The sequence below is a fragment of the Hyperolius riggenbachi genome, chromosome 7 (assembly GCF_040937935.1).
Source record: "Hyperolius riggenbachi isolate aHypRig1 chromosome 7, aHypRig1.pri, whole genome shotgun sequence".
In the NCBI taxonomy this organism is placed as follows: Eukaryota; Metazoa; Chordata; class Amphibia; order Anura; family Hyperoliidae; genus Hyperolius; species Hyperolius riggenbachi.
In genome coordinates this window covers 296551131-296566804 of record NC_090652.1, presented here as the reverse complement: position 1 = coordinate 296566804, position 15674 = coordinate 296551131, and the positions used below count along the sequence as shown (strand labels likewise).

The window sequence follows — 15674 nt, the reverse complement described above, 5'->3', positions numbered from 1 at the left end:
CGCCGGGCCGCTGTGTGCGCAGTGCGAATAATACTGAGTCTGCTTAAAGTTATGAAGTTTTCCTGTACTTTTCCACCTGAACAAGGTAGTTTGGGATAATCTGCTCTCCCCTGGAGCTCCTTTTCTCCTCACAAATCCATCTTCTGAGAGCTCGCAGCGTTTCATCAATGTCATCTGCTCCCCACTCGGGAGAGACGCTGTCTGATAGCATTACCATAGTTAATAAGGTATTGTTTTTAAGCATAGCTAAGCATTATCCACTTAATGATTATCTTTAAATGGGAACGATCTTCACTAGCGACTGGAGATGAGAATTATGGAAGCTAATCTATCAAACATGTCCGAAGTGCGGGTCGCCCATAGCAACCAGCTGGAGCCTTCTATATTTAAAGCAAACCTGGAGAGAAAATAAACGTATGAGATAATGATGCTAGTATAATGATATAGTATACAGCCAATAGAGGCGCCAAAAGGATAAAATTCACTTAATTTTTTTTTTAAAAAGCTAAGAAGGCATTGGTGGACTTACCTCCTTGAAGCAGACACATAGACTGTCAAATTCAAGAAAGATACATTTATTGACATATTGAAAAGACGGAACAGAGGCGCCAAAAGTATAAAATCAATATTTAAAAGATTAAAAATTGCTTAGGAGGCAGTGGTGGACTTACCTCCTGTAAGCAGACACATCAAACTGTGTAATCAAGACAAGATATATTTATTGGTACACTCCAGGGGTTAATCGCAACGTGTTTCGTAGGCCTCAGCCCACTTCATCAGGCAGTAAAAGATAGGAGTACACGTTTAATATCCACCCTTGGTGGAGGGACACACCCCTTTCGTTCTTCACATCTACGGAGAGAGACTTTTTATTCCTGAGTGAGGACAGGACAATCTCCTCACCTGCTTATACAGTGGTTGCCTGGAGGTAACCCTGGTTTGTGATTATTACCCTATACTCTTTTCATTTTACATTTGCTTTGACGTACTACACTATATTGGGCTCTCGGTTCTCTCTTTTTTATATTTTTTATAAATGTATTGACATACTCCGAATACAATTGTACATTTATCAATTGTATTCGGAGTATGTCAATAAGTTTGTCTTTCTTGAATTTGACAGTCTATGGCCTCAATTCACTAAGATCATGCTGGAGATAATAAGGCAAGAGAAAACTTACCTCCACACAGTGAGAGAGTTATCTCTTCATTCCTTAAGTTACCTCCTCTGTAGTTAAATTACCTCCTCAGTAGTTAAGTTACCTCCTCTGTAGTTATTTTCACATGCAGTTAATTAACAGCCTGTCTAGAATTCTGGAGTTATTTTAAGGATTGACGAGTTAACTTAAAGACTGAAGAGTTAACTTTAGGTTTGCCTGAGGTAAAATGTTTCCTAAATACTACATGCCTCGTCACCATGGTGATAACTATAGAAACGTTATTAAAGACAGGAGATAAGCTTAGTGAATTGAGGCCTATGTATCTGCTTCAAGGAGGTAAGTCCACCACTGCCTCCTTAGCTTTTAAAAAAAAAATGTGAATTGTATCCTTTTGGCACCTCTGTTCTCTGCATACTATACCAGTGTCCACCTCGGGTGGAGGGGTGTTTTTACCCCCTTCTTTCTTCTGATAAACAGAGAGTGGCTTCTTAATCCTGAGTGAGGACAGGTCTAATCTCCCCACCTGCATTTACAGTGGTTGCCTTGGAGGTAACCCTGTTTTCTGAGTATTACTTATCTACTCTACATTTATCAATCTATACCAGTATGTATTACACTATATTGGTCTCTCGGTGTCCCCTCCTCCTCCTTACAAGATAATGAATTCTATGTGTAGTACAGCAAAGAAATAGAACATTAGTAGCAAAGAAAAGAGTTTAATGTTGTTTTCCAGTACAGGAATAGTTAAACATTTTCAGTTGTTATCTATTTACAAGAGTTTATCTGAGCTATTCGACCCACTGGGTGCAATACAGTCCTGTTTACTGAAGCACTGAAACAGGCAGTGATAGACAGCATGAGATAAGGTTTTACTGCAGGAAAGTTCAAAGGGTCATTATTGCAGCTTTGTTTTATAGCTTAAAAGACAGAGTGTGGTTTCTGAACTGCAAATGGGACAGAATGATGCAGTGTTATTAAAAAAAAAAAAAAAGTTATATAACTAAAAATAAAAATATGAGACTCTTTTTGGTGCTACACATACAATTCTTTATATTATGAGTTTTTATTTCTCTTCAGTTTTGCTTTAACTCAGAGTTGGATAAGTTCCAGTAGATAGTTAGGCAGCATGTAGTGAAAATGGCTTTTTTTTGCCGATTTTTTTTTTTTTTTACCTGAATCTACTGCTGGCCGTGATAGAAAATGTTCCCAACTCCTTAAATGGGCTAAATGGATCCTGAATGTAGCACCCATTAATATACCCCTGCTGTTAGGAGAATGTCACAAGAGTTCATATCAACTTAGTCAGATTCAGGTCAGATCTTTCACGAGCGCGCGTGTCATTTGGGCGCCGGTAAGCTGGGCGCAGGGCGATCCGAATGACGGCACACCCTGTTGCCGCTGTAATCACGGCAATGCTAAATACAATTCGGTTGGATGAGAACTGGAGGCAGTAACTGGAGAAGTAACATTCAGATTTGAGGTTTAAAGAGAACCCGAGGTGGGGTTCTGACAATGCAATCCACATACAAAGGCTGGGTCTGCCTATACTGCCCAACCTCTGTTGCTATTTCAATCCCCCCTAAGCCCCCCTTGCGCTCTGCTATCCCCCATAAATCACAGCCGCGCTGCCGACACGCAGTGTGTCACAGCGGGCTGTGTTTATCTCTGTACTGTCAGTCTGCTGCTGCCCCCGCCTCCTGCATAGCTCTGGTCCCCGCCTGTGTCCCTTCCCTCCACGCTGATTGGAGGGAAGGGACGCGGGCGGGACCGGAGCTATGCAGGAGGCGGGGGAGCACGCAGACTGACAGTACAGATGTAAACACAGTCCGCACAGCACAGCTGTGATTTATGAGGGATAGCAGAGTGCAGGGGGAACTTAGGGGGGATTGAAATAGCAACAGAGGCTGGGCAGTATAGGCAGACCCAGCCTCTGTACGTGGATTGCATTGTCAGAACCCCACCTCGGATTCTCTTTAAGGTGAAAGCTTCTCAAATTTTATCATGCACAAATGACTAAATACTATTCCCCCTCCAAGTCATAGCAACTCAACGGAGATGTAATTTGGGGTCTGTCGATCGCCAGATCCCCGAGTTACGCTTATACGGGGTACGTTGCATAGCACTAGTGCTATGGCTGCACGCAGTTTCGACGCTTGGCACTGAGTCCCGGGCACCGAAATGACCATATTCGTTTCACGAGGTCATAGTCAAATGACTATTTAATTTTAAAAATAATTTTTAGATACGGATCAAAGTGTACCCAAGGCTTTAAAAAGTTCAAAAAGTAAATACGTACCTAAGAAGAGGGAAGCCTCTTGATCCTGTCAAGGCTTCCTACGTCGTCCTCTGGTCCCCAGTTGCCGAATACGGACCCCCTGCAGATTACCGACAAGGGCTTGTTGGTAGGAGCATCGTGGCTGCACTCCTCTTCAGGCACGAGCACATCCGTACTGCGCCTGTGTGAGTATGGCCACGCCTGCTCTATAATTTAGAGGTGCTCGTGTATGAGCGGCTCCCCTCCACTGCGTAGGTGCAGCTGTGCTCTTACGGGTGCAGCGCAGCTACGCTTGTGCCAGAAGAACACCATGGCCCCAATTTTCCAGAGGGCCCCAGGCAGCGGCAGAGGACTGGAGGACAGTGTGGGAAGAAGATTCATAGAGGCGTACGTAGAGAGCCACAATAATACAACATACTTACAGACTGTTTCAGACTGGTTGGTTCTCATCAGTGCATGGCATGGATTAATATGACTCTATGGGATAGGACTTGAAGCACACAGAGTTACAGATTTCCCAGCAAGCTCATGGCAAACCAGAACTCCCAGGAATGTTGTAAGGGGCTGAAAGAGACCAAAACGCCTCCTTACTAAAATGCAATGTAAAAGAGAAGTTTGCCTTCTTAAAATATTGAGGTTGATTCACTAAGCTGCGCTGCTACAGCAGAGCAGTTTAATAACAGCAGCAAGTGCTATAATCTCCAGCACACACTATGCAGCCATAGTGTGCACTACTAAATTACGTTATGCTACAGTATTTTAACCACCCTGGCGTTCTATTAACTGTGCCAGGGTGGCGGCGCATCAGTTTTTTTTTTTTTTAATCATGTAGCTAGCCTAGCGCTAGCTACATGATGCCCCCCTCCCTGCGGCCTCCGCCCAGCCCCTCCGATCGCTGCCGGCGCGTCTTCACCTAAGGAAATCCCGTTCTGAACGGGATTTCCTTTAGGGCTTCCCCCGTCGCCATGACGACGATCGCGATGACATCATCGACGTCGTGACGACAGACGGAGTCCCGATCCACCTCTCAGCGCTGCCTGGCACTAATTGGCCAGGCTGCGCCGGGGTCTCAGCGGGGGGAGGGCCGTTACGCGGCGGGTAGCGGCGATTTGCTTGCTGCGTGTTTTTAAAAAAATTGTGAAAATCAGCCCAGCGGGGCCTGAGCGGCGTCCTCTGGCAGTCATGGACGAGCTGAGCTCATTAATACCGCCAAGAAGGTTAAAGAGCACTTAGTTAAACTTAATGAGCACTACACTGAAACGCCCTGAGCCCCGCGAGTCCAATGGCTTCAAAGGACGAGATTTCTGCACTTTGATTGGCCCAATAGGCTGGCTGTCAGCATACGCTGGAGATTATAACACTCGCTGCTGTCATTAAGCTGCACTGCAGTAGCAGCGCAGCTTAGTGAATCAACCCCATAGAGAGGTATTTGCAATTATTCAGTTGGGAGTGAGCATATGATGTCTCACACAATGCGTCACTGCTTCACTGCAACACCTTCATAGAAAGACACTATCCATGGTACTGATCTAGCTCCATCTCTGGCACCTTCATATAGAGACACTGTCCATGGTGCTGAGCTAGCTCCATCTCTGGCACCTTCATATAGAGACACTGTCCATGGTGCTGAGCTAGCTCCATCTCTGGCACCTTCATATAGAGACACTGTCCATGGTGCTGAGTTACCTCAATCTGTGACACCTTCATATAGAGACACTGTCCATGGTGCTGAGTTACCTCAATCTGTGACACCTTCATATAGAGACACTGTCCATGGTGCTGAGTTACCTCAATCTGTGACACCTTCATATAGAGACACTGTCCATGGTGCTGAGCTAGCTCCATCTCTGGCACCTTCATATAGAGACACTGTCCATGGTGCTGAGTTACCTCAATCCGTGACACCTTCATATAAAGACACTGTCTGTCCCTAAAATTGTCCCTAGACTATGACACCTACACTACAAAATACATACACACACATAGGACTATGGTAGGGATTAGATTGTGAGCCTCTCTGAGGAACAGTTAGTGACAAGACAATATACTCTGTACAGCGCTGCGGAAGATGTTGGCACTATATAAATACTAATATTAATTTATTGCTGTAATGTTTAGCCTAGGCTATGATGTCACACAGCCTTTTGCCCCAGAGCACTCTGGGAGATCAACTGAATTTCCCATTTACTACACAGATGGGGAACGATATTACACAGTGATGCACTTTACCGGTAGTAAAAACACTGGCATCAGTGATACATTTAAACCACAGCTTATCTGAGGACAACATATATGAAAATAAACATATGAGCAGCATACCTACCCTGTGCACATTATATCCTATATTTTCTTTTCTCTTTCGGTCGTGACTCCCCCTCCATAAAATGGCACTGAATAGCAATTTTATTCATTACTTTATTTTCACTACAGTTCTTCTTTAACTCCTTGCGGACCGATGCAGGTGAAATCTACGTCCTGCATGTGGCAGTGTGGATCTGACAGGATGTAGATTTCAATCATCCCGCCTTGCAGTTGCACCTTTATCTCCGATTGCCGCTTTTTCCCTGCTGCAATACACTCACCCTGCCGTCTGTATGATGGCAGAGCTCTGTGAGCCAATCAGGAGCCATTTTCATTGGCTCCTGGCCCTGTCATCACTGTAAGCGAATCCCATTGGCTTACATTAATTGACAGGGCCAGGAGCCAATGAAAGCGGTTCCTGACCGGCGCACTTCGCTCTGCCACCATAGGGATGACAGAGAGAGGGACCTGAGGATGGGGACAGAGCGGCGTGACCGGCGGGAGTGGCGGATTAACGTGGCGATTCATCAGGAGGCGTTGTTTTATCGTACTAGCAGTCTCTGGTTCTTAAAGGGAACCAGAGACGAAGCACCCTTGTGTATTTTACCATATATATCAGTAAGAACATTAGAGAAAACACTTAAAATGCTCTCTGTTTCATCCTCACTGCTAAAAGTGTCTGTTATCAGCTGTGATAAGAATCCCGGACTGAGTATTCAGTCTGGCTTTGCAGGGAATAATTATAGCTGAGTCATTATAGCAGAGCCACAAGGGGGCAGGCTTGGGCTTGAAAAGACACCAGAGAAGACAGACTCAGCTATAATCTTTCCATAGCAAAGCTAGACTGAGTGCTCAGTCGGGGATTCTTATCAGAGGTGATAACAGTCAGATTAAACAGAGAACAATGAAACAAAGAGCAGAATAGGTTTTTACTGTCATGTTCCCACTGATTTATAAGGTAAAATACAAGAGGGTGCTTCATCTCTGGTTCTCTTTAAGAGGGCAGAGCCTGCTGGTATGGAAATGGTTAAGTTATATCCAGTAAAGTTTCTTTTTAAACTTAGCACTAAAAAAAAGTATAATTTTTCTCATTTTCCATATCTTGTGTCTCACATTGTTTAGATAAAAGGCATGTGTAAATAAACGAGGGGTAAAAAGAAGAGACAGAAGCCACTGTTTGGCACATCAGACATCTTCCTCAGCCACCACCTATCAGCGTAGAGAGAAATGTTTGCTTTTTTAAAATCTAAGCATGAAGAGGCTGCTAGATTCCCAAAGGCTTAGCTTCTTGTTCTTGTATTTACAGGAGGGAAGCCTGCTGCGATATAAGGACTGCTGCCAAATTACACAAACATCTCTTGCTTTCAAAATACAAACAAATCTAATCATGCTAGAGATCCAGGATCAGTCTGCAACCGAGCCGATCTGAGCTCTTCTTCCCTCTCAGTTATCTTTGATGTGTGAGAATATACCAGGGGTGTGACTACTTGAGATCAGCCCCTGTGATGGCAGGAGAGCCCACAGCTGTGGTGGGCCCACTAACTACTAACCTCCGCTCCCTCCAGGGCCCATCCTCTCAGGTGTTTTTGTGGCTATACTTGTTATGGGTGTGAAGATCATGATAGCTGCACTTGTTTTATGACCCTTGCATGACCACCAAGATAAGGGATAAGAAAACGGGGGAGTGGAGGGGTGCATTGCAGGGCCGGATTTAGGCCAAGGTCACCTAGGCCATGGCCTAGGGCACCACAGGAGCAAGGGCACCAAAGCAGCAGGCTAAACTGGTGCAGCATTTGCAAGCTTGTAAATGCTGCAATGCAGGGAGATCAGGCGAGTGCCTGACCGCGGTACTCTACTGCTAGCCGCCTGTGCAGCAGCCACCTTGCTCCATGTGCATGTTTGCATTGTGGCCGGTGGCTATGGACTTGTGCAGCATTAGAGATAGAAAGGAAGATGAAGCTTCTGCACTGGAGAGGAGTGGATAAATGAGTGACACTGATGGCTGCTGCTGTGTGAAGGCGAGCTTGCTACCTATACTGAAAAGGGGGGAGTGGGAAAAGGAGGGATTAAGGTAGTCATCTGGCTACCTAAACTAAGGGGGAAGGGGTCATCAGGCTACCTATACTGGAGGGAAGGAGGGAGGGGTCATCTCGCTACCTATACTGAAAGGGGGGTGGCTGGTGACAGTGGCCTAGGGCAGTAAAGAGTACAAATCCAGCCCTAGTTTTGCTAAAAGGGCCCATGATTTGGGATTACTCCTGTAATGTACCCCAAGGGCTAAGCATCAAAGGCTTTAAATGACACTTTCTCTGCAGTCAGAGTGTAGCATAGCTCACACTGATAACTAGCTAAAGCTGATAAAACTCTTGTGTGGCTGAGAAAGACATCTGAGTGCAGGTAACAAATAAAAAAGGTCAATAGGTTAAGAGTTGTCTTTATGGGAGCTGAAGAATATCAAAAACCTGTTTTCATTCAACTTAGACAGTAAAAACTTTAAAGCTACATTCTTAAAGAGGAACTTTACTGAATGTAACTTAATGATTAAAATTGCTCAAAGTTTACAATATTCATTTATAAAGGATTTAGTCAATGGTTGCCCAAATTGCCCATCGCCCTTTGTCAACTCTTTTCTCTCTCGGATTTACATTCTGAAAATTATGACAGGCTGCGACATCTTTGCGGTTGGCAAGGTTAGTAACTGCGGAATGTTTGTGTGTTCTGAAGTGAGCGGAAACAACACCTGGTTTTCCAGAGTGTTCTGGGGCAGAAGACTGTACAACTAGATAGCCTAGGCTATTCATCACTGGGAGGGTGGAGTTAAATACCAATATACCGCAATGTATACATATAGGAAGTGTTTCTCAGGCCAGGAACCCACTACAAAATGCAAAACGCAATCGCTAGCTCTTTGTGTAGGTGTTTTGAAAGCGATTCACAATGCTATTTCTGGTGATTTTGGTACTGTATTAAATCCAAACGCTGGCAAAATGCTGCATGTCCTGTGATTGCGATTAGCCCTAATGACAATTGCTCTAGGAGTCTCAGCACCATAGACTTACATTAGCAAAACGTTTTTGAAAGTGCAACAATCAGAGCCCACCAACTGAAAGCTCTGTTGGTGGGCGAAAGGGGGTGATCCATTTGTGTGCTGACTTGTATGGCTCTGCAGCGAGCTAGTAAAGCTGCAAGGCACTGAATTGTAAAAAATAGCCTGCTCACTAGGGGGGTGTAAGCCTGCGGTCCTTAAGTGGTTAAGTTGGTTAAGGACGCCGTCACACTATTATTTACTATCTGCTGTTTTGATATTATTTTATGAAGTTTCTGACCTGGATCTGCATGTGTTCATGAACTGCCACTGCTGCCAAATTAATGGCTAATTCTATAATTGCATAAATAAGAAATGTACATGTGTTTTCAATAAACTGTTCCAGCAAGTGTATACACTTTCGTGCTAAAGTTTTATTGGAGTGTATATTTAAAAAGGTAGATTTCCCTAACCAAATCATCTCTCTACATTGCATGTGTAGATTAGTGGCACTCCTGGATGCCTTCAGGGCTTCTCACGTGTTGCACAGCAGCTTCCAGATCTTCTAAGCTGGGATTACTGAGAGGAAGGGGGAAAGGGATTAATCCAACTAACAAAAATAAATTGCAGAAAAACCAGTTCATCGGCATCCCTCCATACGTGTCCATCCTCCTTCTCTTCCCTGAGTAATATACTGTATGGGTCATTGCGATAGACATCGAGACAAGGGCAGGGGATGCCAGAAGTTTGGTACCTCCGTTCCGACTTCCCAGTAAACAGGGAACCAAGGAACAGATAAGAATTCTGGGAAGTCCTGCTGTTCTCTAAACCATGTACCGTCGTCATGGTTTCCATTCAGTTTAGTCTGATTTTTTTTTTGTCACCTGGCCAGTAAAAGTGAAAGGTAAACATTTACCCGCATTCTGTTACAAAATGACTTGCATTGTATAGTGAACTTAGAGGTGTAACTACACTTAACAGGGCCCCCCTGCAAAAATGGTAGCATGGGGCCCCCTTGGTCCCCGAACCCCATGCTGGTCATGTGATCAGGAGCCGGCGAATGGCAGCAGAGAGTGTTCTGCTGTTAAGCAGTGTCTGAAAGCCTTGAAAAAAATTACACATCCTTCTGCACACGGTTTTTGTGAGCAACAGGGAGGTTTTTTTTGCTAATTGGCTGCACTTGCGGTTGGGGAGATGGAGGAGGAGGGGCCCCCTGCGATGGCAGGGGTTGCAGGGGTGATTGTTACACCCATGGAAGTTACCCTTCTACCGAAGAACTTTCTACCGAAGAACTTAAATTAAGGATTGACCTTCCAGTTCAATTTCAGCATGAAGTTGATCAGGAATTGATTAGGGAGAGATTTGTCTGCCCATCTTAGCTAGATGTATGGCAACTGTTAAAGGGACTCTGAACACCTCTCATGGGCATGCCTTTAAGCCAGACGACTTCCAACAAAGTTGTGCAATGGCCACACGTGTCACTTCCTCTTCCTGCTTCATTCAGCGATGCACTTCTCTAACAGAGAAGACAGGGGTGACTCGGAAGTTATAACATAGCCAAGATGGCAGCCGTGATTTTTAAATTGCAATCAAATGAAAACTATTCGGTGTAGAACGGCAATTCAGGCATCAAATGAAAGAGGAGAGCACAAGCTACATAAAGGCATGTATCTTTGAGTACTTTGCAGTACTGGTCAGAGTCTTAAAGGCATGCCCATGAGAGGTGCTCGGAGTCCTTTTAGGCTGCTTTCACAGTAAGACGTTACAGGCGCACGTTAGAGCAGCCTGTAACACAGCCCCACCGCACAGTAATGAAAAATCAATGCGCTGTTCACAGTGCCCACCTTGCGTTACATTGTAACGCAGCACATCCGTTGAGAGTGCTGCATGCTGTGCGTTATGCGCGACTGTGCGCACATGCTCAGTAGTGTTGGGGAGGAGTGGAGAGCGGCCAGGCACATGGCTTATTAATATTCACTGCACTCAGTGACATGCAGTGTTTACTTCCTGGAGCGGCCGATCTGTGCGACGATTGGCCGGGCGGGACCACGTGATGCCGCATGCGTCCAAGAGTACGCATCACGGCATCACGGACGTCAGAGTGAGCTGCACAACGCGGCTCACTCTGACGTCCACATCAGAGAGCACCAGGCGTTGCGTTAGGGGTACGTTATGTGCCCTATAATGTCCCCTAAACGCAACGTCCTGGTGTGTAAGTAGCCTCAATGTATATTTTTGCTGAGATATTTTTGCTGTCCTACTGAAATGAAAAGATTTGATCTAATTGAATGTAAACAATCTGCAGGATGGAGAAAAGTAGAACGGGTGAGGTTTTTTTTTTTTTTTTATTGCTCTGGGCTTTGATAAATGAGGCACACAGAACACCTCTGCATCTAATAAATCTGATTTGGCTTCAGAGACCTCCCATTTGTGGCGATTATTTATGAACACACGATGTATACTCCCGGCCTCACAATTAATAATCGCGGGTCATCCGCCGCCGGTCGTGCCGGCAGTCTGGGTCAGATTCAAACACCGACCAGTGATCTGAATCACCCCATAGAGCCGCATGCTACCGCCTCCTGAGGGTCTTACTGGACGGCGCTGAAACACAGTTTTCCAATTAATCGCTGAATGATCTGTATTAGAAAACGGAGATCAATAGGCCCCAACCCCTTGGTCAGCAGGGAAGGTATTAGTGCTTTAATTCCTGCGCTAATGATATAGTTGTTAATTATAATCTTATTCTAGCCGGTGGGGGGAGGGGAGGTGCAGCATTAATAGCGTTATGGGCGAGAATTTCAATTAGGTCACTGCGTGTCCTTGATCCAGTCTTGCGAGCTGCTGAGGCGGCGATACGATGGAGGAAGCAGTGCGAACGTTCACCGCCGCGGCGCCTGCACGATGGCCGATGCTGTTTGTCTTGTCCTGAGCACTCCCAGTCTAATTAACAAGCATGTTTAAGTGCATGTTATGTGACAGTTTTATGTAGTGTCTTCCAGGAACATTTATCTACATGTCCTCCTGATTCCAGAATACAGAAACCACTAAACATCAATGGCTGCTTGCTGGTGGTTTATGAGGAGGCGGGCGGAGCGCGATGTTTCATCTGACCGTACGTCAGAGGAAAGAGCGGCACTGCGCTACAACTGCTACAGCTACAGAGATCTTTGATTAGTTTTATTAGTTTACTGCAGTGACCTGGATTACAGTGTACCTGAGTCGCGTCTTACTCTTAGGAGGGTATATATACATACCTGGGGCTTCCTCCAGCCCCATGAGGTGCCTCTCCAGCTGCTCTGTTGTGTTGTAATTCCCCCGGTAATCTGGCCGGTCGCTGTCAGTTGTGCACCTCTGTGCAGTGCATGCCTGGCTGCTCATGCCCCTGCTGCCCTCCTGTGCCCGGGAGCGCTCTGGGCATGCATAGTAGTACTATTGCCTCAGGAGCAGAATGCTCCCGGCTGCAGGAGCTTGATGGGGGTTACGTGTGCGGCTGGCAGCACATGGGCAGAAGAGCATGGCCGGCCACATTACCCGGGGGATTATAACACAACGGAGTGGTCGGAGGTAAGTATAAATACCCCCATAAGAGACATCTGAGGTTTCCTTTAAAGGGAACATGAGCTGAATTTCAGGTCAAAAAACACATGCTTGCCGAAGAAGCATGGATAATGTATAGGCTTCCTGTGTCCTCCTTGCTGCTGTCGCTGCTTGCCGGGACTCCACCGGGCCATACTTCTCTTCATGCAGGAGCTACACCCGTGCGAGTATGGCCACGCTTGCGCGGTAGCATGAAGCAGCTCATGCACAAGTGGCTTCAGCTTACTGCGTGGGAGCGTCTATACTCGCGCAGGTGCAGTACGTCCACACTCATTCCTAAAGAGGAACGTGGCCCCGACCTTCAGTCCCACAAGCCCTTATCGGAATTCTTTGGGGGATCGCACTCGACAACGTGAGATCGGAGGATGGCGTGGGAAGCCTCTACATAATCCAGATGCTTCCTTCTTCTCAGGTAAATATGTGTTCCTTAAAGTGAACCTCCGGACTAAAAATCTACTCAGCAGCACTGAAAAGGCTTGGTGTTTCTTTAACAGTTTCACAGCATCAGAACTTTGTTTTTCTTACCAAAGCATAATTTTTAGCTAAGCTCCACCCATCAAAGAGACCTGCCCGGGCAGTATTTCCCTGATGCTGTGCAAAGCATAATGGGATTTCCTATGTTGTTATTCACGTTGCCTAGCATCACAAACATTTGCCTGTTCTTATAAAACAGGGTGGGTAAGAGATTATATTACCTATCTATTTTAATTAACATAACTAATGTAACTTAATAACAGTATGTTTGTTTAGGCTGGAGTTCCTCTTTAACCCAAGGTTTACCTCACTTACACTTTAAATGGCACCTAAAGTGAGAGGGATATGGAGGCTGCCATATTTATTTCCTTTTAAACAATGCAGATTTCTTGGCTGTCCTACTGATCTCTCATGAATCAGGAGTATCTGAATCACACACATGAAACAAGCATGCAGCAATTCCTTCAGTCAGAAACATCTAATCTGCATGCTTGTTCAGAGTCTATGGCTAAAAGTATTAGAGGATCAGCAGGACAGCCAGAGACTGTGCATTGCTTAACAGGAAATAAATATTTCAGCCTCCATAGCCCTCTCATTTCCCCTGTCCTTTAAAGACTAGCAATGGTCAACGAGATGCAAGAAATTCTGAGTTGAAGCAAATACAGTATTATGCTAACTTTATGTAAATCTATTGGTCAATTTACAAGCTGCATGACCTGACCATCCAACCAAATTCTCGCAGTACTTTATATGCATTTAACGGAACTCTACTTTGAATGAATAATTCATAAAAATATTTTATAAAAAATATTATTGTTTTTGCAAAATAAAACATAGAAACATCTGCTGCACCAATATATAAGTGTTCATCTCCTCCTCATTGATAAGCAGCCTTCTTACTCCCAGTCAGTCTATACCAGAGCTGGACAAACTTCGGCCCTGGGGCCGCATTCGGTCTGCGTGCGCTTCTCCTAAGGCCCGGTGACAGGCGGCCGGATGCCCCTCTTTCCCTCCCAGGGCATTGGGGGGTTTTAAACTAACCTCGCTCACCAATGTCCTGTGTCACATCTCCATGGCAACAGGACATCACATGACGTGACGTCAGGACATGCCAGCGTATTAGACACTGGCAACCAGGGTGTAATACGCTGGCGCGCCCTGATGACGTCCTGTTGCCATGAAGATGTGCCGCGGGACATCGGTGAGTGAGGTGAGTTTCAAACTCCCAAGAGGGTTGGAATTTAAGGAATGTGGCCCACAGTCCGCGCAATGCAGCCCGGGTCATGTAAACTTTGCCCAGGCCTGGTCTATACCATGGACTCGCAAGGGGAGAGGGATTGCTCCGTCAGCTAAAGACACACCTCCCTGCTCACTGATAGCCTCTCGTTGTTGACAGTATCAAGTAGGAAGATGTGGCTTTCAAAAGACTATGGTATTACCCTCACTGCAGCAATTGCGGCACATTTGTGATTATCGAACCAATCGCAAGTTGCGTTCCCAAGTGTGAACAGGGCCTGAAGGTGAAGGAAAGTGAGATGGCAGCTCAATGTTGCTGAGGATGAGATGATTTATTCATTGGAGCAGAAGTTCTTTTACGTTTGTTGTTTTTTTTCCAAAAAAAGTGCAATTTTTATGCATTTGTTTCACCAGTTACCTCAGAAACATGATGGGGGATGGGGGCTTTAAAAAACAAACAAAAATGGCAGCATCTGTATTCAGCGTTGGAATCCAGGTGTATTTTTTAAATGGCGGAGATCTGGAAAACCTGGGATCTTCCAGAAAGAAGGAAAAAGCACAGGAGAGATCAGGAGCCCCTTATGGTGTATTATACTATGCAAATGGTACAAATAAGACCAATAAATCTGGTACTCACAAACCTGGGCTGCGGAGTGGCAACCCCACGCTATATAAGCTTTGGGTGTGATGTATCCGATCACACTTGCAGATCTACACGTCTTGAAACGGTTAGGTCGCTCTCCAGGAAAAGTGTAATTAGGGTCACCAAGGAATGTTGGCAACCCAAACTGATACGTAACTTGGGAGGGAGGTGCCCCAAGCCATGCGATACTTGCCCTAAGACACTATTTACTGACCTGAGGAAGTGGGTTGACTCCCTTGGAACTCGTATGTTTTTTTGTTTTTGTTTTTACAAATAACTACCTGTTTTTACCCTAAAATATGTGTCATCCTAAACTAAGTTCCCCTTACCTTTTAAACTTTTTTAAAGTGTTTTATATTTTTTTGGGAAGCCCATATTTTTTAAATGTTTAATCTTCATCTGTGTCCTTCAGGTCTTCTTCTGTAACATCCCTGTTAATTGCAGAACATTGACCTGCCGTGTCTACCCCCGCAATCCCTGTCTCAGCCCTCCACTGGGAGTCCCGGAATCAGGATATTTAAAAATTCCCACAAAGTCTTCTCACAGTGGGGAACTTAAAAAAGAAATTGAAATAAGCCTCAGCAGATACCTCAGATGTGAAGTTTATGAAAAAAAGTTATGTGCCCTTTTTATTTATAGAAAGTGTGTAACCGGAAGATCGGTGCGCAAAGCATGCAGTCGTTATTTAAATTGAGCCGCGACACGGAAGGAATGAGAAATGAAGATAAGAAAAACTTACCGTCCAAAGTAAAGCATCAGCACGCCAAAACGCTCCCAAAAGCATCTGAGAGGTGGAAGCCTGCGTGGAAGGAGGTGACAGATGGCAGTGACAAAGTGACGCAAAACATGGGTAGAGCCAGATCAATATTGTAGAGCCTCAGGCATTGTAGGACTTCAAATATTTCATATACAGCAGAAATCAATACTGCGTTTTGACATTTCTGTCACCATTGTCCTGAT

The 15674-nt window shown here is 45.2% G+C and overlaps 1 protein-coding gene across 10 annotated transcripts in view; it reads left to right on the top strand.

Annotated features, from left to right (window-relative positions):
- Positions 1-15674, top strand: part of ASIC4 (acid sensing ion channel subunit family member 4) — a 949912-nt gene that overhangs the window by 836892 nt on the left and 97346 nt on the right. For 6 of the 10 annotated variants that reach the window (XM_068246014.1, XM_068246013.1, XM_068246015.1 and 3 more), the window contains one exon: positions 15354-15527. The exons of 3 other annotated variants lie outside the window; for them this stretch is intronic. In XM_068246014.1, the coding sequence (XP_068102115.1) occupies positions 15354-15527 (174 nt within the window). Of the gene's footprint in view, positions 1-9651; positions 9666-15353; positions 15528-15674 lie in introns of those variants that run through there. One more of the 10 variants, XM_068246017.1, reaches the window with a different exon arrangement.